This window comes from Haliotis rufescens, unplaced genomic scaffold, assembly GCF_023055435.1.
Source record: "Haliotis rufescens isolate VD_foot unplaced genomic scaffold, xgHalRufe1.0.p SCAF_8, whole genome shotgun sequence".
Taxonomy (NCBI): Eukaryota; Metazoa; Mollusca; class Gastropoda; order Lepetellida; family Haliotidae; genus Haliotis; species Haliotis rufescens.
In genome coordinates, this window is record NW_025964372.1 from 6,920,037 (window position 1) to 6,945,902 (window position 25,866).

At 38.9% G+C, this 25,866-nt stretch overlaps 1 protein-coding gene across 1 annotated transcript; it reads left to right on the top strand.

Annotated features, from left to right (window-relative positions):
* Positions 1-1,796: 1,796 nt before the first annotated feature.
* LOC124148939 (CD209 antigen-like) lies at positions 1,797-24,701 on the top strand. The gene is made up of 4 exons (XM_046520231.2): positions 1,797-2,400; positions 3,513-3,597; positions 12,153-12,326; positions 24,321-24,701. Exons 1-4 carry the CDS (start codon positions 2,092-2,094, stop codon positions 24,536-24,538), a joined length of 786 nt encoding a protein of 261 aa, XP_046376187.2. The 5' UTR covers positions 1,797-2,091; the 3' UTR covers positions 24,539-24,701.
* The last annotated feature ends 1,165 nt before the right edge of the window (positions 24,702-25,866 follow it).

A 25,866-nucleotide genomic window follows, 5' to 3' on the forward strand; every position in this document is an offset into this window, starting at 1 on the left:
GAATGTCAGGCTGGCTTCCGAAAAGGATATTCCACAGTGGATAACATGTTTATTCTTCAATCATTAGTGCAGAAATATTTGTCTAAGTCAAAAGGAAGATTTTACTGTAGGTTCATAGACTTTCAGAAAGCTTTCGACTATATTAATAGGGACCTTCTTTGGTTTGTTCTGCATTCAAATGGAGTTCATGGGGAAATATTTACTATCATTCAGGACATTTATTCTAAAACTCTTGCTTGTGTTAAAATTTCAAAGAGTAGCATCTCAGATTATTTCAACAGTCTCAGTGGTGTACGACAAGGGTGCGTTTTAAGTCCTCTTTTGTTTTCGTTATTCATAAACCAGTTGGAAGAGGACATCCAGCAGTGTGGTGGTAGAGGGATATTTGTACATGAGGATTTACTGGAATTGGTTCTTCACTTATATGCGGATGACTTGTGTATTTTTGCAGATTCAGTTCTTGAACTACAGAAGAAGATTGATGTTTTACACAAATTTTGAAACAAATGGGGTCTAAAAGTTAACATGGACAAAACTGATATCTTAGTTTTTCGTAATGGTGGTAAGTTAATGAACTACGAGAAATGGAAACTGGGGCATATGCCTGTCAAGGTTTCTACATATTATAGTTATTTGGGTATTATATTTTCAAACAGGCTGTGTTGGTCGAGAACAGTTCAGACATTAGTTTTGAAAGCAACAAAGCTTTAATTCCTATAAAACAGCTCAGTTATAAACTTCGAAATATCGCGCTCAAAGTTTTGTTTAAAACGTTCGACTCTCAGATTAAACCTATTATTTGGAGATTTGGGGGTTCATAAATGGTTGTTTCTCGAACGTTTCCAAGCGAAGTTTTGTAAATCTGTTTTGGGTATCAGTTCCAAATCTACAAATGTTGCAGTGCTCGGAGAATGTGGTCGATCGATATGGTATTTATATTGATTCTTACACAAGATGTTTAAGATACCGGTTTAAGCTTCTTAATATGTCTCAAGAGAGATTTCCAAAACGGTGTTACGAAATGTTAGTTTGGTTTGATGCCGTTGGTAGGAATACATGGATTTCCGCTATTAAGAATATGTTATATTCTCATGGCTTCGGATATGTGTGGGAATTTCAAGGTGCTGGTGATCCTGAATATTTTATAAGTGAGTTTATACTGAGGGTTAAGGACTGTCATGCACAAAGGGTATTCTGAAGTGTCTGGATGCTCGAAATTAGAACTGTATTCATAATTTAAGACATCGTTATCACTTGAACCGAATCTATTAAATGTATTATCAAAAGAAAAGCGACGTATGCTTACCCTTTTACGTATTGGAGAACTGGGAATTATGCATAACACAGGAAGGAGGGATGGCATCGATAAGACACTCCGTTTTTGTCTATTGTGTAAGTTAAGGGCAGTTGAAAATGAAATTCATTTCATTCTTGTTTGCCTTATTTATGAAGATATTCCCTCAAAATATGTCCCATATTTAGACTTCATTACTGGTGATAATCGTAAAGACACACTGCTTAGAATGTTGAACTCTTCTGATGTAAACCGTCTTGAGAACTTAGCCAATTATGTTAAAGATGCTATCTGTCTTCGTTCTTCTTACCTGTAAATATTATTTCATGCAGCACTTGATGTGAAACTAAATTGTATATATCCGTACGTGGGCCTGAGGCCTTATTACCGAAAAACCTGATTGATTGATTGAATGGGCATTATCTGGCAACTCACAGATGCTTATGACGAGAAAAGAAATCAATGAAAGGAAAGGCGTCATTACCTGCAGGAATCTTTACAAAACCGTAGCAGAGAAGTCTAGCGCACCACAGGGTGTAGCACGCGAGAGGATTCCAGCTCAACACAGGGTGTTGCACTTCACATGAAGATGGCAAGTCTAGCACACCGTAGGGGAAATGATGTCAGAGAAGTCTAGCTCTCCACAGGAATATAACAGCACAGAAGCCTAGCACATTACAGAAGCCTAGCACATTACAGAAGCCCATCGTACAACAGGACTGAAGCACACTAGATACGCCAGATAAGCACACCAGAATTAAGTACCTCCGAGGGGTCTAGCACATCACCCGTCCATAATGTTTGACCTAACTGACTTTTCTCGCCTTTTAATCATGTATGCCATTGTTTCCCACACATTGGGGTTTTGTGATATTAGCTCACTTATCGTCGATGGACAGACGTTGAGAAAGTCTGCTTTTGCGTCTTTTACCAAATCGGACATTTTCCAATGTGCCGGATTATGTGTGATGCACAGTGTTTGTAAGTCTTTCAATCTAAACACAAAGAGCCGGACCTGCTATCTAAGTTTCAAAGATTCAACCGATACCGGCAACATACAACCAAGCGCAGATTACATACAGAGCGATATCAGCAAATGGCCTAAGGTATGTACGAAGCAAGTTGTCACACGATTGCATTAAGGAAAACCTAATACAGTAAACTACGGTTATAACGAACTAAAAGGGACTACTAATTTTAGTTCGTTATAACCGTAGTTCGTAATAAGCCTATATACAGCATAACTACAGCAAATAGTCGGGACCAAAAAGTCAGTTCGTTATAAGCGTGTTCGTTTTAACCTTAGTCTACTGTATACAATTAAATTTACATATATTTATTCGACATGAATAATTAATTGTTCTTTCTCTGATTGAGAAACTGGTTAATGTCATATTATGAAAGAGCAAATAATACTGTCATGTTGCAAACTGGATGAAAGATTTTTCTTGATATATGAATGGCAATTAATAGATACATTCACGTGTGTTCAGATTTGCGGGTGTTATTGTGTAATTGAGACCCAGAAAATAGATTTGGAACTGACGGTATGTTGTGTGCAACATTAACATGTTGGAGTGTGTATGGTTGTTTCCATATGTAAAAGCAGTTTTAACGTGTTTCAATTGAAGTCTCTTACACGCTGAACCTGCAAACACATTCAAAACGTACACAAGAGTGCATCGTCAATGGTTAGATTTTCTCAAAGGTTAGAAAAGACAACGGTCAGAGTGGAATACTTATGTTGAATATAAGTGAGTCATGAAGGCCTGGTTATGTAAAGATATTGATTATATATTCGAGTGCACTCGAGGAACTATGACGTCATCCACTTATCTTAATTCAGCTATGCACCCGTGAAGATCTGGGTTAGAAGATGTCATCAGCAACCCATGCTTGCCGTGAAAGGCGACTAAGCTTATCGTAAGAGGCGACTAACGGGATCGGATGGTCAGGCTCGCTGACATGTCATCGTATCTCAAATGCGTAGATCGGTCGATGCTCATGATGTCAATCACTGGATTGCCTGGTCCAGGCTCGATTATTTACAGACCGCCGTCATATAGCTGGCATATTGCTGAGTGCGTCGTTAAACAACAAACAAACAAACAAACAAATAATGCATCACTGGTATAATAGGAAGACATACGTATTATTTCCGAGGAGAACTATTCGAATGTTCTGACATTTTCAGAGCACAATGTTTTATTTATTTCAGAGTATAGGAGGACCTTGTTCTGACCACACGTGTCATCCCACAACTTTCTGTGCTGTGATTCGTTCTTCAACCAACACCGTCTGCAGTAAGTTTATGTACACGGCAAATATGCAACACAGAAGTTACAGAGCACACGTTCTGTTTCCTATGACCATACACGTAGTTAATCAATAGACCAATGCAAAAATCGACCCGTGAAGATAATACGATAATACAAAACCAGATGCCCAAACTAGCTTCAGACTGGCTATTCTATTACAGATCATCATCATCATCATCATCATCATCATCATCATCATCATCATAATAATTATGCAACATTCTTCATTTGAAACGTGGCAAGGTAGAAGAGGGAGGATCAGTCAGTGTACTTGAAGGAGGAGTTATTGACCATCTTGTGGAAGGTCAGGCCTGTACGTACTTAAGGATGCAGATTAGGGACAAACTCCAGAATGCCCATATCAAGGGCAAACTTCGGGCAGAGTACAAATGTAGACTAAAGAATATCTGGAGCTCAGACCTGAACGCACGCAATAAAGTCAAAGCCACAAATACGTATGCTGTGCCCGTCCTTTCGTATTCATTTGGTGTTGTTGACACCCTCACACGAAGAATCATGTCAGACAATAGATCCCACCACCCTCCTTTTCCCTCAATCGCTTATATGTACCAATCATGATGGGAGGACGTGGTTTGATTAACGTTGGGGCTCTTCATGATAGAATTGTTTTGTGCACTTTTGCAATCATTTATTTGTCTGATGATCCTCTTGTGAAGCATGTCAAGACTCATGATGAAAACAAGGCATTCTACAGTTTGTTTTCTAAAACGAGCAAAGGATGTGGGACATAATCTCAATGTCGGTGTTGGTTTTGTTTATGGTTCTGTACTGCTGGACGGTACAGAATTGAGTGTCAACCAAGCGAAGTGCCATATCAAGTCGGCCCAGACTCAGTTTTTCAAGGAGAGGCTATCTGAACGACCACTGCATCGAGTTTATGTGCAGTGTGTTGAGAAGATCAGCAATCCTGCAGAGTCCTTTGCTTGGATGAAGTCGTCTGGCCTGAAAAGTGAAACCGAAGGGTTTCTGTTTGCTGCTCAGGACCAGTCACTTCCCACTCGAAACCGTCAATGTGTCAAACACAGTATCTTAAACGACATGATGGTGTAGCTCGATCATTTTATTACCGTCTTCGCCATGCTTGTGGTTTTGACACAGAGGTCCACCCGTGGTACGACCAGAAATATATGTAGAGGGCGTCATGGAAAATGATAAATGCAAAATTATTTGGAACAGGCCCGTTTACAGCCTCAGACGTATCCAGGCCAACAAACCCGATATTGTCCTTTTTTATAAATCAATGAAATCATTTGTATCATTGAATTTTCTGTCACCTTTGACACTAATGTGATTGACAACATGGCAAATATGCGGACCCTTTCGAAATGTCACGCTTGCATCCTAAGTACCAAGTTGTCCGACTCCCGATTGTTCTCGGTGCCTTAGGTTTGGTACCTCCCAATCTGTTGACTGACATTTGGGGAGTACCCGGGTTTGCTACCAGGAATACAGCCCTTCTGACAATCTGGGTAATGCAGAAGGCTGCAGTGTTGGGGAGTCTTCACATTCTCCGAAAAGTTCTGGATGGGCTTCCTGGGAGAAGTCCCCTTCGCTGTCTGGGCTGCGTGTAGAGGGGGCAAGGGCCCTGTGCTGATGATGAGCCTTACCAGCCTGACTGTGCCATGATCACCCAAACCCTCTTTGCTGCATTTTTTATTTTAATCTGTGAATAATAATAATATAGACTAAGTATAATAATAGTATGATACGATATTAATATTATATTCCAAAAAATATTGTTTTCAAAAAACACAAACAACCAAAAAGCATCAGTTCACCAATAGACCTATCTACGTATACCAAGTTTGGTGAGAAAATATTGTACGTTTTTTAAGATCGGCTCCGGAAAACATCATCTCTTGTTCCACCACTTGAAATCAAAACCGCCATTTCTGTTGCAAATATTAAACATAGATATAGCTCCCGTCACCAACTAGGCAGAATATCCTTTCCAGGACCTATTCCAGTGAACATAACAGAATATCCTTTCCGGGACCTATTTGAGTGAACGAGACAGAATATCCTTTCCGGGACCTATTTCAGCGAACGTGACAGGGATCCTTTCCGGGGCCTATTTCAGTCAACGTGACAGAATATCCTTTCCGGAACCTATTCTAGTGAACGTAACAGAATATCCTTCCCGTGACCTTATTTCAGTAAACGTGGCAGTATATCCTTTCCGGGACCCTATTCCAGTGAACGTGACAGAATATCCTTTCCGGGACCCTATTCCAGTGAATGTGACAGAATATCCTTTCCAGGACTATTCCAGCGAACGTGACAGAATATCCTTTCCGGGACCTATTCCAGTGAACGTGACAGAATATCCTTTCCAGGACCTATTTCAGCGAACGTGTCAGAATATCCTTTCAAGGCCCTATTCCAGTGAACGTGACAGAATATCCTTTCAAGGCCCTATTCCAGTGAACGTGACAGAATATCCTTTCCGGGACCCTATACCAGTGAACGTGACAGAATATCTTTTCCGGGACCTATTCCAGTGAACGTGACAGAATATCCTTTCCGGGGCCTATTTCAGTCAACGTGCAGATTATCCTTTCTGGAAACTATTTGAGTGAACGTGACAGAATATCCTTTCCGGAACCTATTCCAGTGAGCATGGCAAAATATCCTTTCCGGAACCTATTCTAGTGAACGTAGCAGAATATCCTTTCCGGGACCCTATTCCAGTGAACGTGACAGAATATCCTTTCCGGGACCTATTTCAGCGAACGTGACAGAATATCCTCGCTGTGACTACTTGAGTCAGTGCATAAGTGGACAGTCGGCAGCCGCTGCCGTAATCTATGAAATTTTTTCAGGACCTACTCAACACCTCTATATAATCACCGTTACATTATCGGCCAATTAAGCAACGATGACAAACATCTAAACGCGCAGTAGTTTGAAACTCCCTCCAAAAGACGTTGACAGATGATACTTGTTGTTACCCTGCCTGGCGCTAGGCATTAAGGGGCTTCAACAAGGACTTTGCTTTATCCTGTTTGAATTGGTTTCACTTCCGTTACCTGTTTCAGCACTTTATTTGACTGTTTGAATATGTTTGATTAAGTTTGATTTGTTTGACTGCGTTGCACTTTATTTGACTGTTTGAATATGTTTGATTTGTTTGACTGCGTTGCACTTTATTTGACTGAATGTTTGATTTAGTTTAACTTCTTTGACTGCGTTGCATTCTATCTGACTGTTTGAATGTTTGATTTAGTTTACTTTGACTGTGTTGCACTTTAATTTACTGTTTGAATATGTTTGATTTGTTTGACTGCGTTGCACTTTACTTGACTGTTTGGATATGTTTGATTTGTTTGACTGCGTTGCACTTTATTTGACTGTTTGAATGTTTGATTTAGTTTTCTTTGACTGTGTTGCACTATATTTTACTGTTTGAATATGTTTGATTTGTTTGACTACGTTGCACTTTATTTGACTGTATGAATGTTTGATTTAGTGTAACATCTTTGACTGCGTTGCACTTTATTTGACTGTTTGAATGTTTAATTTAGTTTTCTTTGACTGTGTTGCACTGTATTTTACTGTGTTTTGTGTGACTTTGGAGATCTCTGGACAAAGTAGCAGCACTTAGTTGATTTACATGACATGTATCATATAGTTTGATTTGTTTGACTGCGTTGCACTCTATTTGACTGTTTGAATGTTTGATTTAGTTTACTTTGACTGTGTTGCACTTAATTTTACTGTGCTTTATGTGACTTTGGAGATCTCTGGACAAAGTAGCAACACTTAGTTGATTTATACAATGGTATTGTGTCGATATACATAAACGTGTTTCACTTAAGCCGATAGTTTGGATGAAGTATTATTATATACGTGTATTTGTTTAGTGTCGATATACATACACGTGTTTCACTTCAGCCGATAGTTTGGGTGAAGTATTATTATATACGTGTACTTGTTTAGTGTCGATATACATACACGTGTTTAACTTAAGCCGATAGTTTGGGTGAAGTATTATTATATACCTGTACTTGTTTAGTGTCGATATAAATACACGTGTTTCACTTAAGCCGATAGTTTGGGTGAAGTATTATTATATACGTTTACTTGTTTAGTGTCGATATACATACACGTGTTTCACTTCAGCCGATAGTTTGGATGAAGTATTATTATATACGTGTTCTTGTATAGTGTCGATATACATACACGTGTTTCACTTTAGCCGATAGTTTGGGTGAAGTATTATTATATACGTGAACTTGTTTAGTGTCGATATACACACACGTGTTTCACTTAAGCCGATAGTTTGGGTGAAGTATTATTATATACCTGTACTTGTTTAGTGTCGATATAAATACACGTGTTTCACTTAAGCCGATAGTTTGGGTGAAGTATTATTATATACGTGAACTTGTTTAGTGTCGATATACACACACGTGTTTCACTTAAGCCGATAGTTTGGGTGAAGTATTATTATATACGTTTACTTGTTTAGTGTCGATATACATACACGTGTTTCACTTCAGCCGATAGTTTGGATGAAGTATTATTATATACGTGTTCTTGTATAGTGTCGATATACATACACGTGTTTCACTTTAGCCGATAGTTTGGGTGAAGTATTATTTTATACGTGTACTTGTATAGTGTCGATATACATACACATGTTTCACTTTAGCCTATAGTTTTGGTGAAGTATTATTATATACGTGTAAGGGTCGGTCGGGTAGCCTAGTGGTTAAAGCGTTCGCTCGTCACGCCGAAGACCCGGGTTCGATTCCCGACATGGGTACAATGTGTGAAGCCCATTTCTGGTGTCCCCCGCCGTGATATTGCTGGAATATTGCTAAAAGCGGCGTAAAACCATACTCACTCACTCACTTATACACGTGTTTCACTTAAGCCGATAGTTTGGATGAAGTATTATTATATACGTGTACTTGTATAGTGTCGATATACATACACGTGTTTAACTTAAGCCGATAGTTTGGGTGAAGTATTATTATATACGTGTACTTGTATAGTGTCGATATACATACACGTGTTTCACTTCAGCCGATAGCTTGAAGGAAGTATTATTATATACGTGTACTTGTTTAGTGTCGATATACATACACGTGTTTCACTTCAGCCGATAGTTTGGATGAAGTATTATTATATACGTGTACTTGTATAGTGTCGATATACATACACGTGTTTCACTTAAGCCGATAGTTTGGGTGAAGTATTATTATATACTTGTAATGAAAGAAGAACTCACCCAGAAATCTCTTGCGCCACTTAAAACTATTGAACACGGTTCCTTCGCTGTAAGGAAGCTTGGACTACCATGCAGTTGATGATTATCGTTGTTTTTATCTTTCATATTGTTCAAACATATGTATTGTAAGTTTTCTTTGTTGTATATGAAATGCAACATAACGGTTTATAGATTTCAGCCCGTGCGTTTAGTGCATATACTGTCTGCTATAAAGAATACCAAACATTACTCTAAGGACGTATAGTGTTTTCTTGTTTTCATGAAGGCAAAATAGAGGTTTATAGAATACAGTTTGTCCTTTCAACACGTATCCTTTGGGCTTTACAAAATGTATTTTAATGGTTTATCACGGGCTGTGAGAAAAGCTCGTGTCTAAAATAACTCACTCAGGGCCGATGACCCGTAATTCAATACGGCCCGAAGTATATTCTATATTCTACTATATTTGAGAATCATGTATTCTGTGTTGTCAGCCATCGGTATCGAAATCAACTGATATCAGTGTTTTGTCTGTGTCCGCATCACAGCGGGGCAACATATTTTTTTTAAATCACTTCTTCTCAATAGTATATCTATCCGCAAGTAGGATGCAACCAAGTCAGCGAGTCACCACCCGATCCCGTTCGTCGCCTCTTACGACAAGCGTGTACGAGACTAATTCTAACCCGGATCTTCACGGTCAACATTCTATTATGATAAATATCTTGGAGCTATATATATATATATGCATTTCGGAAGTGACGTCACCACGTCCATCCTTCTTAAGGTTATCGCTAAATGAGCACAAACAATCAAAATGCATATAAATAAAAATAGACAAACAAATATCGTGTAGAGTAAAAACACGTTTTGCTTCGGTTTAAGACGGGAAGTCCTATAATCTTAGGCTTTGCAAGTTGTATTTGAGGTAGTATGCAACTTTGGCCAGTACTTGCTGTGTCGCCGCTTGTTTTCATCAGGAAGAATAGTGTATTTTGAGGGCAGTGGGGTAGCCCAGTGGTTAAAGCATTAGCTCGCATCGCCGCAGGCCCGGGTTCTATTCCCCACGTTGGTGCAATGTCTAAAGCCCATTTCTGGTGTCCCAGAATATTGCTAAAAGCGACGTAACACCATACTCACTCACTCACTCACTCAGACTCACGCGAACATGTGGTGGTGAAAGGGCCCAGGAAACAGATTTTGCAAATGACTGTGACGTAATGACCACACGTCAGCAGATAGTAGGGGTGCGTTCTGCAGCACGAAAAACTTTGTTTGTGTGCGAGATGCTCATAGTGTCGTGTCTTTTCGCCAACACCTGGTGTCATTACTGATTTTCAGTGTTCCTTCAGTGTCAAGACTCCTGTTTTTGTTCTTCATTTATAGGGGCTGGGAATATTATTCTCTCCTGAAAAGAGAGTTGAGATCTTTTTACGGCACATTTCAAATTCAGCCACTGGGAAAAATGTTGAAAATTTCTCACAAGTCACTAAAACATAATAACTGTACACATGTAGGTGATTTTTAATGAGAACAATGTAAATAGCAGTATAATAAGGCAGTTTTATTTAATAAAAGACCTAGGATCCAGCGACGTAAGGAGGTGATAATTGACATTTATAGATACCGCTGGGGATTAAGGGTCCTGCCCGGAGGGGGCTTATGATGAGAGGGGATACGCCGAATGTTTGCTGTATATATGTATTAAACATAAAAAAGGAGATAGAATTTCTGTGCACTTTGGAGACATATTGAAACAATATTTTTGATAAATGAAGTTTTAAAGAAACAGATTGAAGTGGTTTGCACTATAACAATACCCCTGAATGTCATGGAGCTTTTGTCCTTAAAAGCGTTTTTAAAAAAAGTGACAATATTGAAAATACAAGTATACAGTAAAAATGCATTCCTCCAATCACAAAGATCAGTTTTTGCCTCGGATTAGTCAGGATTGGGACATACTCACTTATATCATCAGAAAATAGAAACAGTTGACGCCAGACCCATTAGTCATCCTTTGTGTTCAGCCCAGTGCTTCTGAATGGCATTATCCCATTTCCATGGTTACAAAATGTGAAAGCTCTGGATAATAGACGCCTCTATGCAGTTGCCAAACCTATATTTCCAGATACAAAACACAAGTCGGCCATTCATTACATGGTATTTTTGAATTGAATCGCCTCCCTTTCGGCCTCAAAAAGTTTCGCATTTTAGCAGAACATTTCAGGCACTAAAAGAAATAATTTGGCTCTACATATAAATATGTAGATGACATCCCAATATTTTCTCAAACGTTTTCAGAACATTTGAATCACCTCAAGGCAGTATTCCAACAGTTAAAAGAATCAGGACCCACTCTTAAACCAAGCAAATATAAATTCACCTACTTTGGGCATATCTTCAGCAAAGATCCATGTCGATCCTTCAAAAATAGATTAAGTCACATAGACCCCACCCCCTAAAAATGTCCATGACATGCGTCATTTCTTAGGTTTGGCCTCGTATTACCGCAAATTTGTAGCAAAGTTTCTATTCAACCTTCTATGCAACTTTCTGAAAAAAACGCGTCTTTCGAATGGTCCAACAATTGTCAACAGGCAATCGAAAAGCTAAAGCAAGCCCTTACAAGAGCCCACATCCTTGCATACACTGATCAAAAGGAACTCTTCTTCCTCACAACTGATGCATCTCAAACTGCAATAGGGTACATTTTAGGCCAACTTGATTCTCATGGCGTAGCTTGTAATGATGTTGTTAATTTATGTCTTTTGAGCATACAAGTATCTTCCTGTTCTGATTTCAGAAACAAACAAAGTTGATTTGTAACATTCCTTCTACTCGTCCGCTTAGGTTATTGCAGTAAACTATTTTTATTCATATATATGTTTATATTGTTTGGGTTTTTTAAAGTCAGGGCATATGATGCTTAATAGTCATTTCACATCATTGTCAACAACTGCTAAGGCCTCTTGAAATTATCATTAATAAATATAGGTTACAGGCATACTGTCTCTCATGGTGATGTCTCTCTGTCAAAGATTATGGCTTTGCTCACGAAATACTCTGTGTTGATGAGGATGGCCATATTGTGGTCGAGACTTCTATTGAGGCTGGGTTATTTTTTTTCAAGCATTTTGAGGCTGAGTTGTTGTTTTTACACAAAATTATATCATCTCCAAAAAAACAACGTTTGTAGCTTGATATTGAAGTCTTTATGACCTGAGATGCAAAAGCCCCTTCTACTCACAAATGTTCCCAAATGGTAAAACACATACTTATCTCTAATCGTACCTTTATGTATCAGGGCCGGTGCAGTTCATGGACGTCGAGGAAGACACAAGCACATACTACGAATTCCCCAACAATCGCATGGCGTGGGAACCTGCAAAGACAGACTGTCAGGACCGCGGGGGGACTCTGTCCATAGTGGAAGGCGCGGCAGAGAACACCTTTCTTGAGAACACTGCCCTAGCGTGCGGTAAGATAGGTTACTGAACCACTTCCACAGTTAATTCATTGATAAATCGACAGTTACAAAATATTCCGTTCTGTACAAATGCTGTTCCATTTTTGACAAAACATGCATTTTTATTTATCGATGTTTCTGATTTCAAGGTGGACACGGGTGGCCCAGTCGTCTAAGGCGCCGCGATTCGCTGTGCAGAGTTGCTTCCCTTGGGCACGCCAGAAACCTATGATTGTGGGTTCGAATCCCGTATCGCCTTGGTTATGTTTCTAGGTTTGTCAGCACCATACCCGTGCTTGTGGTAAACGTCTGAGACCTGCATCATTTCGGGTTTTCCTCCTACATTAAGCTGACACGCCGTGATATAACTGGAATACTGTTAAAAGCGGCGTTAAACCCGACTCACTCACTCGCTCACAATGTGTGAAAGTTGAATTGTGAGTGGAAAAAAAGTTCAACATGTTAATAACCTAATCGGGATTTAGAATTGTCTTTTCTCATCACTTATGCATATGTGTGGACTTTGTGACTCGTATGAACTGCTAGTCATGATGTACCACTCGTGACCAGATGGTAGTATTTGTCATACATGAACAGATTGAGATATGGCTGCATTGTATAACAGTATTATTTATTATTTCCCAGTTACCCATGTAATCCAACCCCGTGGAACTAGTTGTATGGAAACACAACAGTAATCTTTAATGACGATCATAACACCACACAAAGTCAGACCGCGACCGGGAACCATTTTCCTTAGTGCAGGTTCTAACAGTTTAAGCTTTATTCAGTAATTATATTTATCAATTCAAAACGCTTTTGTTAAAAGAAAGGTCTCCAGCCCATGAAAGATGATGAAGGTTTTTCAACGTATATATTGTAAGATTTCCTATTCCTAAGCGGCATACCAAGATGTATGTGCAAGGTTAAGTGGGGCGGTGGGGTAGCCGAGTGGTTAAAGCGTTCGCTCGTCACGCCGAAGTACCGGGTTCGATTCCCGACATGGGTACAATGTGTGAAGCCCATTTCTTGTGTCCCCCGCCGTTATATTGCTGGAATATTGCTAAAAGCGGCATCACTCACTCACTCACTCACTCACATGGTTTAGTTGAGTTTGTACACAATTACATGTCAACAGTGTCACAAAACAGTTTCTGTTAACATTAACCTACAAATGTGCTTGTATAAACCCTTGTCTCGGCATTCTATATTGTATGCATAATATACTGAACAGCAACAGAAACATCGCCATGGATAGATATATGAAAAACCTTATTTGTCCAAACACTGTAAACATACTTTGAGACATATTAAAAAGATGAAACTTGGCAAAACTGATCACCAAGGTTGAAATTAAAGTGTCAAATGTTCTTAAAGTAAAACACAACACTAGTCTCTGAGAAAATGGCAACACGAGTCAGTATCTCGTGTGTCCGCCATGTGCACTGATGACTGCCGTGCAACGTCGATTCATGGAATGGATGAGGCGGTTGATGAGAGCCAGAGGCACTTGAGCCCACACTCTGAGGAACGCCTGACGCAGTTCAGCTGCAGTTGTCGGTCTTGGTCGGACGTCAATCAGCCGTCTTTGAATCTCGTCGCACAGGTGCTCAATGGGATTGAAATCGGGACTGAGGCCAGGCCACTGCACGGTTCTCATGCCATTCTGCTGGAGGAAGTCTCTTGTTGCTCTCGCAGTGTGGACACGGGCGTTGCGGCGACGTGCCAAATGAGATCTGATGTGTGGTCTCAAGACTTGATCAATGTACCGAGCTGCTGTGACATCATTCCCTCTCCCTGGACCGATGTTATGGAAGAACACAGGGCCGACCCTCTGTGCAAGACCAATTCCACCCCATCACCACCTCACGAGTCTCTCTCAACAACACAAGCATCCGAATAACGTTCTCCACGGCCAGACTCTCTCTCTCTCTCTGCCATCTGCTGTTGAGATATGGTAACGGCTCTTGTCTGAGAAGAGGATTCTTCTCCACTGCTGGTGGCGCCAATGCTGGTGCTGTGTTGCCCACTGAAGACGGTCCCGGCGATGACTTGGTGTCAGAATGGGTCCTCGGTGTGGTTTGTGACAGTAGAGGTGTCTGCTCGTCAATCGTCGACGCAGGGTGTCGGCACTCATGTGTCGCTGGTGTGTCCCCATGGTCTGTCGAACAGTTTCCGCAGCAGTAACAAAGCGACCTTGAAGATGCTGTCACACAATCTGACGATCCTGACGTCGGGTGGTGACCCTTGGTCTTCAACTACTGGTTAGTCATCTGTTGTGTTGGTGGTCTGGTACCGTTGCTGGAGCCTATATATGGCTTTTACGTGGAATTGAAATGCATTGGGTACTTGCCGGGCGGTTTGTCCAGCTTGCAATCGTCCAAGGGCTTGGTGTCGCTGATTTCTTGCCAATCTTGGCATGTGGTAGCGAATAACGAATGAATGTTATCCGATCTGGGTGGATTTTTAAAGGCAAGAAATGTGGGAACGCATGTGCATTTCAAGTTGCAGGAACTCACGTGATTCGGGTTACCATGGCCGTTGCCGTGATGCGTTTGGGCGATCGGTTTTATTGTCATCTGCTTTGTTTTTGTATCATTAAATTTCATTTTTCCGAACAAGGTAATGTGAAATTTTAGAAACTTTGTAAAAATTACCCAGATATTTAAATGACAACTTTTCATGCAATGTTACTTGGGGTGACGTTTCTTTTGCGGTTCAGTATATTTATAAGGAAACGAAAATGGACCGATTCTTAAGCCTTTATCAAGAGACAATTTTTGCCTATATTAATAAGATTTGAAAACCAAAAATGAAATCTTGTCAATACATTGTCAATCTATATATGTTAAATATTTCGTGGTGACGAATGGTATAGTATTTCCCGCCTTTTCTCGCGTCGATCATCTGAACCTCATCTCCTGATGCCAATAAATTATTGTCATATCTCTCCCACTTTTGGATGCGATCTCTCGGCCACTGCGTCTATCTGCTTAGCCCAGCTACATCTATGGGGAACAACTTACCAGACACTTCACTGTAAAATATAACGTCGTCCAATATATGACGTCATCAAGTTGCGAGAGCATATTTGAAACTCCAGAAATGACATCATGATAGAAACAATGGTTTATCATGAAATAAACAACGATTCGTTCTTTTCGATTTTATCTCGTAGCTATCTAATACTTATATATACATGTGCCTCCGTCAGAAATATTGACGGGATATGTTGTAGAAATAACCTTTCAAATGTAATATTTTAGGCTATTAACCCATCGTGATGGCGTCACGCTATTGTCCTTGCAGTCGAAAATGAACCACGAATTCACTGGCCATTCTGAATATTCAAAAGAAGTAGTTTCAAGACCTTGTGGGATACTACTTGATATGTTTCTAAATACTGAAAGTTTATTATAACAAAGAAAACTAGCACAGTTTGTAAAAGAAATCCTCAAGTTGTTAATTAAATGTGTGAGTCTGTTGCGGTTAAACGTATAGTTGACGCACGTCTGTCTCATGCCTCGTGTCACCATAAATCTCCATTTGTACCTTCAATATGTCATAGCTATGACCTTGAAGCGAAATGAACGTTTGTTGTTATGTTGTTGTTGTTGTTGAATGAGCTTTTAATATAATAATAATATAATAATATAGTTTATTACAGTGTCATGTGACACAAAGTAATACAATATTTAGCACATACTTAAAATACAAACACCAGGCCTCAGAGGGCCAAAATGACACCTTAAGATATTACAAATATTAAAATACAATTAGATATAAAAAGTAATCATGCACATTCTTAATATCTTCATATACACATATTCACTTTAATCCTGTAAAAGTGATGCAGCTGTACGTAATTATGCAACCTTGAAGGACGAGTTGATTCTACCATTTCTCGAGCACAGGTACCGTGTTCCTTGCATCAACAACACATTCTTCGGTTGGTCGATAAGCTGCGTTTTGTGTATATACATTAGATTAATCTTGTCATTCTTTGCGGCAAGGGAAATCGGAAGAAGTGACGAGCTTAATGTACCTACCAACTGATCCATTGTGTTGAACGTGGTTATACGGGCTTCCCCAAGCGTCAGGGGTTCGATATTTCGTATGGTTATCGACAACAAAACAATACATCACGACGGAAATATCTCAATTCTAAGCACAGATTTACTATAGTTCCAAACATCCGTAGCAACAATTGACAAACCTTAGCTTGACGAATAATTGTACAAATTAAGGCATTCTTCATGATGAGATCCCATTGTGATAAGGAGCCGATGCTATTTGACAGGACGACAAAAACACTTTGTTAATATGACACTCAACAAGATTGCTGCACTAGATGAATGAAGAAGCGACAGAACAATGTTTTCTTTGAAGGATATATATTGTCTGGGAGTTGTGAGAGTGTTAGTGAGATTGTGAAGAAGCTGTATATAAACGTTTAGGTGAGGAGTATATTGTCTGGGAGTTGTGAGAGTGTTAGTTAGATTGTGAAGAAGCTGTATATACACGTTTAGATGGGGAGAATATTATGTGACTGTTGTGAGAGTGTCAGTTAGATTGTGTAGAAGCTGTATATAAACGTTTAGATGGGGAGAATATTATCTGGCTGTTGTGAGAGTGTTAGTTAGATTGTGTAGAAGCTGTATATAAACGTTTAGATGGGGAGAATATTATCTGGCTGTTGTGAGAGTGTTAGTTAGATTGTGTAGAAGCTGTATATAAACGTTTAGATGGGGAGAATATTATCTGGCTGTTGTGAAAGTGTTAGTTAGATTGTGTAGAAGCTGTATATAAACGTTTAGATGGGGAGAATATTATCTGGCTGTTGTGAGAGTGTTAGTTAGATTGTGAAGAAGCTGTATATAAACGTTTAAACTAGAAATATATTATCTGGCTGTTGTGAGAGGATTGTTAGTTAGATTGTAAAGAAGCTGTATATAATTGTTTAAACGAGAAATATATTATCTGGCTGTTTAGAGAGTGTCAGTTAGATTGTGAAGAAGCTGTATATAAACGTTTCGATTGGGAGAATATTATCTGGCTGTTGTGAGAGTGTTAGTTAGATTGTGAAGAAGCTGTATATATATAAACGTTTAGATGGGGAATATATTATCTGGCTGTTGTGAGAGTGTTAGTTAGATTGTGTAGAAGCTGTATATAAACGTTTAGATAGGGAGTGTATTATCTCGCTGTTGTGAGAGTGTCAGTTAGATTGTAAAGAAGCTGTACATAAACGTTTAAACGAAAAATATATTATCTGGCTGTTGTGAGAGTGTTAGTTAGATTGTAAAGAAGCTGTATATAAACGTTTAGATGGGGAGAATATTAACTGGCTGTTGTGAGAGTGTTAGTCAGATTGTGTAGAAGCTGTATATGAACGTTTAGATGGTGAATATATTATCTGGCTGTTGTGAGAGTGTTAGTTAGATTGTGAAGAAGCTGTATATAAACGTTTAGATTGGGAGAATATTATCTGGCTGTTGTGAGAGTGTCAGTTAGATTGTAATGAAGCTGTATATAAACGTTTAAACGAGAAATATATTATCTGGCTGTTGTGAAAGTGTCAGTTAGATTGTGAAGAAGCTGTATATAAACGTTTAGATTGGGAGTGTATTATCTGGCTGTTGTGAAAGTGTCAGTTAGATTGTGAAGAAGCTGTATATAAACGTTTAGATGGGGAGTGTATTATCTGGCTGTTGTGAGAGCGTCAGTTAGATTGTAAAGAAGCTGTATATAAACGTTTAAACGAGATATATATTATCTGGCTGTTGTGAAAGTGTCAGTTAGATTGTGAAGAAGCTGTATATAAACGTTTAGATTGGGAGAATATTATCTGGCTGTTGTGAAAGTGTCAGTTAGATTGTGAAGAAGCTGTATATAAACGTTTAGATAGGGAGTGTATTATCTGGCTGTAGTGAGAGCGTCAGTTAGATTGTGAAGAAGCTGTATATAAACGTTTAGATTGGAAGAATATTGTCTGGCTGTAGTGAGAGCGTCAGTTAGATTGTGAAGAAGCTGTATATAAACGTTTAGATTGGGAGAATATTATCTGGCTGTTGTGAAAGTGTCAGTTAGATTGTGAAGAAGCTGTATATAAACGTTTAGATTGGGAGAATATTATCTGGCTGTTGTGAGAGTGTTAGTTAGATTGTGAAGAAGCTGTATATAAACGTTTAGATTGGGAGAATATTAACTGGCTGTTGTGAAAGTGTCAGTTAGATTGTGAAGAAGCTGTATATAAACGTTTAGATGGGGAGTGTATTATCTGGCTGTAGTGAGAGTGTCAGTTAGATTGTGAAGAAGCTGTATATAAACGTTTAGATTAGGAGAATATTGTCTGGCTGTTGTGAGTGTGTTAGTTAGATTGTGAAGAAGCTGTATATAAACGTTTAGATGGGGAGTGTATTATCTGGCTGTTGTGAGAGTGTTAGTTAGATAGTGAAGAAGCTGTATATAAACGTTTAGATTGGGAGAATATTATCTGGCTGTTGTGAGAGTGTTAGTTAGATTGTGAAGAAGCTGTATATAAACGTTTAGATTGGGAGTGTATTATCTGGCTGTTGTGAAAGTGTCAGTTAGATTGTGAAGAAGCTGTATATAAACGTTTAGATGGGGAGTGTATTATCTGGCTGTAGTGAGAGTGTCAGTTAGATTGTGAAGAAGCTGTATATAAACGTTTAGATTAGGAGAATATTGTCTGGCTGTAGTGAGAGTGTCAGTTAGATTGTGAAGAAGCTGTATATAAACGTTTAGATTAGGAGAATATTATCTGGCTGTAGTGAGAGTGTCAGTTAGATTGTGAAGAAGCTGTATATAAACGTTTAGATTAGGAGAATATTATCTGGCTGTAGTGAGAGTGTCAGTTAGATTGTGAAGAAGCTGTATATAAACGTTTAGATTGGAAGAATATTGTCTGGCTGTTGTGAGAGTGTCAGTTAGATTGTGAAGAAGCTGTATATAAACGTTTAGATTGGGAGAATATTGTCTGGCTGTTGTGAGAGTGTTAGTTAGATTGTGAAGAAGCTGTATATAAACGTTTAGATGGGGAGTGTATTATCTGGCTGTAGTGAGAGCGTCAGTTAGATTGTGAAGAAGCTGTATATAAACGTTTAGATTGGAAGAATATTGTCTGGCTGTTGTGAGAGTGTTTGTTAGATTGTGAAGAAGCTGTATATAAACGTTTAGATGGGGAGTGTATTATCTGGCTGTAGTGAGAGCGTCAGTTAGATTGTGAAGAAGCTGTATATGAACGTTTAGATTGGAAGAATATTGTCTGGCTGTTGTGAGAGTGTTAGTTAGATTGTGAAGAAGCTGTATACAAACGTTTAGATGGGGAGTGTATTATCTGGCTGTTTAGAGAGTGTTAGTTAGATTGTGAAGAAGCTGTATATAAACGTTTAGATGGGGAGAATATTATCTGGCTGTTGTGAGAGTGTTAGGTAGATTGTAAAGAAGCTGTATATAAACGTTGAAACGAGATATATATTATCTGGCTGTTGTGAAAGTGTCAGTTAGATTGTGAAGAAGCTGTATATAAACGTTTAGATGGGGAGTGTATTATCTGGCTGTTGTGAGAGTGTCAGTTAGATTGTGAAGAAGCTGTATATAAACGTTTAGATGGGGAGTGTATTATCTGGCTGTTGTGAGAGTGTTAGGTAGATTGTAAAGAAGCTGTATATAAACGTTGAAACGAGATATATATTATCTGGCTGTTGTGAGTGTGTTAGTTAGATTGTGAAGAAGCTGTATATAAACGTTTAGATGGGGAGTGTATTATCTGGCTGTAGTGAGAGTGTCAGTTAGATTGTGAAGAAGCTGTATATAAACGTTTAGATGGGGAGAATATTATCTGGCTGTTGTGAGAGTGTTAGGTAGATTGTAAAGAAGCTGTATATAAACGTTGAAACGAGATATATATTATCTGGCTGTTGTGAAAGTGTCAGTTAGATTGTGAAGAAGCTGTATATAAACGTTTAGATGGGGAGTGTATTATCTGGCTGTTGTGAGAGTGTCAGTTAGATTGTGAAGAAGCTGTATATAAACGTTTAGATGGGGAGTGTATTATCTGGCTGTTGTGAGAGTGTTAGGTAGATTGTAAAGAAGCTGTATATAAACGTTGAAACGAGATATATATTATCTGGCTGTTGTGAAAGTGTCAGTTAGATTGTGAAGAAGCTGTATATAAACGTTTAGATGGGGAGTGTATTATCTGGCTGTTGTGAGAGTGTCAGTTAGATTGTGAAGAAGCTGTATATAAACGTTTAGATGGGGAGTGTATTATCTGGCTGTTGTGAGAGTGTTAGGTAGATTGTAAAGAAGCTGTATATAAACGTTGAAACGAGATATATATTATCTGGCTGTTGTGAAAGTGTTTGTTAGATTGTGAAGAAGCTGTATATAAACGTTTAGATGGGGAGTGTATTATCTGGCTGTAGTGAGAGTGTCAGTTAGATTGTGAAGAAGCTGTATATAAACGTTTAGATTGGAAGAATATTATCTGGCTGTTGTGAGAGTGTTAGTTAGATAGGGAAGAAGCTGTATATAAACGTTTAGATTGGAAGAATATTATCTGGCTGTTGTGAAAGTGTCAGTTAGATTGTAAAGAAGCTGTATATAAACGTTTAGATTGGGAGTATATTATCTGGCTGTTGTGAGAGTGTTAGTCAGATTGTGTAGAAGCTGTATATGAACGTTTAGATGGTGAATATATTATCTGGCTGTTGTGAGAGTGTTAGTTAGATTGTGAAGAAGCTGTATATAAACGTTTAGATGGGGAGAATATTAACTGGCTGTTGTGAGAGTGTTAGTCAGATTGTGTAGAAGCTGTATATGAACGTTTAGATGGTGAATATATTATCTGGCTGTTGTGAGAGTGTTAGTTAGATTGTGAAGAAGCTGTATATAAACGTTTAGATTGGGAGAATATTATCTGGCTGTTGTGAGAGTGTCAGTTAGATTGTAATGAAGCTGTATATAAACGTTTAAACGAGAAATATATTATCTGGCTGTTGTGAAAGTGTCAGTTAGATTGTGAAGAAGCTGTATATAAACGTTTAGATTGGGAGTGTATTATCTGGCTGTTGTGAAAGTGTCAGTTAGATTGTGAAGAAGCTGTATATAAACGTTTAGATGGGGAGTGTATTATCTGGCTGTTGTGAGAGCGTCAGTTAGATTGTAAAGAAGCTGTATATAAACGTTTAAACGAGATATATATTATCTGGCTGTTGTGAAAGTGTCAGTTAGATTGTGAAGAAGCTGTATATAAACGTTTAGATTAGGAGAATATTATCTGGCTGTTGTGAAAGTGTCAGTTAGATTGTGAAGAAGCTGTATATAAACGTTTAGATGGGGAGTGTATTATCTGGCTGTAGTGAGAGCGTCAGTTAGATTGTGAAGAAGCTGTATATAAACGTTTAGATTGGAAGAATATTGTCTGGCTGTTGTGAAAGTGTCAGTTAGATTGTGAAGAAGCTGTATATAAACGTTTAGATTAGGAGAATATTATCTGGCTTTTGTGAAAGTGTCAGTTAGATTGTGAAGAAGCTGTATATAAACGTTTAGATGGGGAGTGTATTATCTGGCTGTTGTGAGAGTGTTAGGTAGATTGTAAAGAAGCTGTATATAAACGTTGAAACGAGATATATATTATCTGGCTGTTTAGAGAGTGTTAGTTAGATAGGGAAGAAGCTGTATATAAACGTTTAGATGGGGAGTGTATTATCTGGCTGTTGTGAGAGTGTTAGGTAGATTGTAAAGAAGCTGTATATAAACGTTGAAACGAGATATATATTATCTGGCTGTTTAGAGAGTGTTAGTTAGATTGTGAAGAAGCTGTATATAAAAGGTTTAAACGAGATATATATTATCTGGCTGTTGTGAAAGTGTTAGTTAGATTGTGAAGAAGCTGTATATAAACGTTTAGATGGGGAGTGTATTATCTGGCTGTAGTGAGAGTGTCAGTTAGATTGTGAAGAAGCTGTATATAAACGTTTAGATTGGGAGAATATTATCTGGCTGTTGTGAGAGTGTTAGTTAGATTGTGAAGAAGCTGTATATAAACGTTTAGATGGGGAGTGTATTATCTGGCTGTTGTGAGAGTGTTAGTTAGATTGTAAAGAAGCTGTATATAAACGTTTAAACGAGATATATATTATCTGGCTGTTGTGAGAGTGTCAGTTAGATTGTGAAGAAGCTGTATATAAACGTTTAAACGAGATATATATTATCTGGCTGTTGTGAGAGTGTTAGTTAGATTGTGAAGAAGCTGTATATAAACGTTTAGATGGGGAGTGTATTATCTGGCTGTTGTGAAAGTGTCAGTTAGATTGTGAAGAAGCTGTATATAAACGTTTAGATTGGGAGAATATTAACTGGCTGTTGTGAGAGTGTTAGTTAGATTGTGAAGAAGCTGTATGTAAACGTTTAGATTGGGAGAATATTGTCTGGCTGTTGTGAGAGTGTCAGTTAGATTGTGAAGAAGCTGTATATAAACGTTTAGATGGGGAGTGTATTATCTGGCTGTTGTGAGAGTGTTAGTTAGATTGTGAAGAAGCTGTATATAAACGTTTAGATGGGGAGTGTATTATCTGGCTGTTGTGAAAGTGTCAGTTAGATTGTGAAGAAGCTGTATATAAACGTTTAGATTGGGAGAATATTATCTGGCTGTTGTGAGAGTGTTAGTTAGATTGTGAAGAAGCTGTATATAAACGTTTAGATTGGGAGAATATTATCTGGCTGTTGTGAGAGTGTTAGTTAGATTGTGAAGAAGCTGTATATAAACGTTTAGATGGGGAGTGTATTATCTGGCTGTTGTGAAAGTGTCAGTTAGATTGTGAAGAAGCTGTACATAAACGTTTAGATGGAGAGTATATTATCTGGCTGTTGTGAGAGTGTTAGTTAGATAGGGAAGAAGCTGTATATAAACGTTTAGATGGGGAGTGTATTATCTGGCTGTTGTGAGAGTGTCAGTTAGATTGTAAAGAAGCTGTATATAAAAGGTTTAAACGAGATATATATTATCTGGCTGTTGTGAAAGTGTTTGTTAGATTGTGAAGTAGCTGTATATAAACGTTTAGATGGGGTGTATATGGGAGCTGTTTTTCGGGTTTGTATCAATTAAGAGTCTCATCTATACTTAATCAATAACACTTTCATTGATGTCACCATCCGACTGATGGTATTTTGAAATCAATTTCTGGATATCAATACATTCGCTTGCCACATCTCATAAAAATATTTATTGATATTTATTCGATCCTTTATTCGATATTTATTCTTTAAGTACTCCTATATCCTAAAATTGTACTTACTTATCAAACTCCAAAATATGAATTTATGATAAAGATGTTTACTTGTTGTCATTTACATTGTTATCATTTGAATATACATATACGTATGTGCAAAAGTGCAAATCCTCACATTTGAGCAAAGGGCGGTCCCTGTGAAGATGGGCCCGTGAAGATCCGGGGTAGAATAGGTCTTCAGCAACCCATACTTGTAGTAAAAGGCGACTATGCCTGTCGTAAGAGGCGGCTAACGGGATTGGGTGGTCAGGCTCGCTGACTTGGTTGATGCATGTCATCGATCCCAATTGCTTGGATCGATGCTCATGATATTAATCACTGGATCGTCTGGTCCAGGTTCGATTATTTACAGACCGCCGTCATATAGCTGGAATATTGCTGGGTGCGGCGTTAAACAACAAACCAACTCTGTGAAGATGGTGGTGACATTTAAATGACCCTTAGGCCTACCACATGCCTTGATCTACTTCTGCACAAACCATAAGCTCATCGCTTCAGAACCATCTTTTGACCCCGGAAGTAATTCCGACATATACGCGAATCGCACCCAACCTTCCGGTTGGTTCAAACTGAAAACATGCGTTAGTTTTGATTGACAGGATCGTTCATTGCAATGCTATTGTGTGTTTTATTGTGTAAGCGTATCGCCTTGTGGAAATATATATTGATCCATGTTGCTACTCGTCAGGCTATACGACCAAATTGCTGTGGTTCGGGGCGACTGATGGAGCTGTCGAGGGCACATGGATGTGGATAGATGGAAAGCCGATGGTGTACCAATCATGGATGCTGGGACAACCCAACGACCCCGGAAACCAGGATTGTGCTGGATTCGTCATCGGATCCGGATGGAAGAGCAACCCCTGCGGCTATGATTACTTTTACATCTGTGAAATGAAGACTTAGAATGTTCATGCATTAAAAATGAGATGCAAATTTGATCGGGTTATGGGAAGAATGTACAGCATTAAGCATAGGTGCGGATTGGCTTCATCTTGAGTGAGTGAGTTAGTTGAGTTTAACGCCGCTTTTAATGTATTCCAGTTATATCACGGCGTGTCAGCTTAATGTGGGGGGAAAGCCCGAAGTGATGCAGGTCTCAGACGTTTACCATTTCGGTGAAACCCACGAGCACGGGTATGGTGCTGACAAACCTAGAAACATAATCGGGGCGAACCGGGATTCGAACCCACAATCATAGGTTTCTGGCGTGCCCAAGGAACGCAACTATGCACAGCTAATCGCGACGCCTTAAGAACTCAGCGGATGCTGTCAAAAGATAATGTAATTTATACCCTGGTTGTGTTTCCTGGTGGCAAATCCATACTCGTGCTCCTGGGTTTCACCCAAAGGTAAACATCTTGCATCACCAGCTTCCCTCACAAATCAAGCTGACATGCCATGATATATCTGAAATACTATTCAACAAACTCACTAACTCTCTAATTTAATACCTTGAAAATAAGTTTCTTTCTTGTGTACTACCCTATACAACGTATGATAGAAATAATGATTGTTTTAGGCTACGTCACTCGTGAAACTATTCCCTCCCATTTTTAACTCCCCCATTGTGCCCTTTCACTGTTGAACTAACCTGAACGGAAAGTAGTATTCCCAGGGAGCTGAGAATACAATTAGTATTAGTGCCCAGGGATCAGAAGGTCGGGGGTTCGATCCCTGGCCGGGTCATACTGAAAACGGTAAACGATTGTTGTTTCCCTGCCTGGCGTGGAGCAGTATAGGGAATGTCACAAGGATTGTCCCAAAGTCAGTACAATGTGTAGATATGTAAGTGAAATAATCTTACACGCGTCGTTACAGTATGCCCTATTTCACCTCACAAAACCTCAGTGCATCTTAGGTTTCAGTGTTAAAATGAATTCCCCTAGCTCTGAACAGTAACCTTTTGTTCTCGATATGGAGGGTGAAACGAGTGAGTCACACGTTAAATGTTGTGTGAATGCATTCAGTCACCCTGCCTTTGAAAACTCCAAGGATGTGTGCACGCTTACTATTAATTAGCAGTCATGGTACCAAGAATTTAGACAGTTGTGTTTGTGTGCGAAGATGATGTATACTGAACGACAACATAAACACGAATAATGAAAACAATGTTTCAAAATGCAAATGTTTTGGTCCTTGATGTCATAACAGCCAACGGCCTTAACTCCTAATGACACCGACCCGAGAAGATCCGGGGTAGAATAGGTCTTCAGCAACCCATGCTTGCCGTA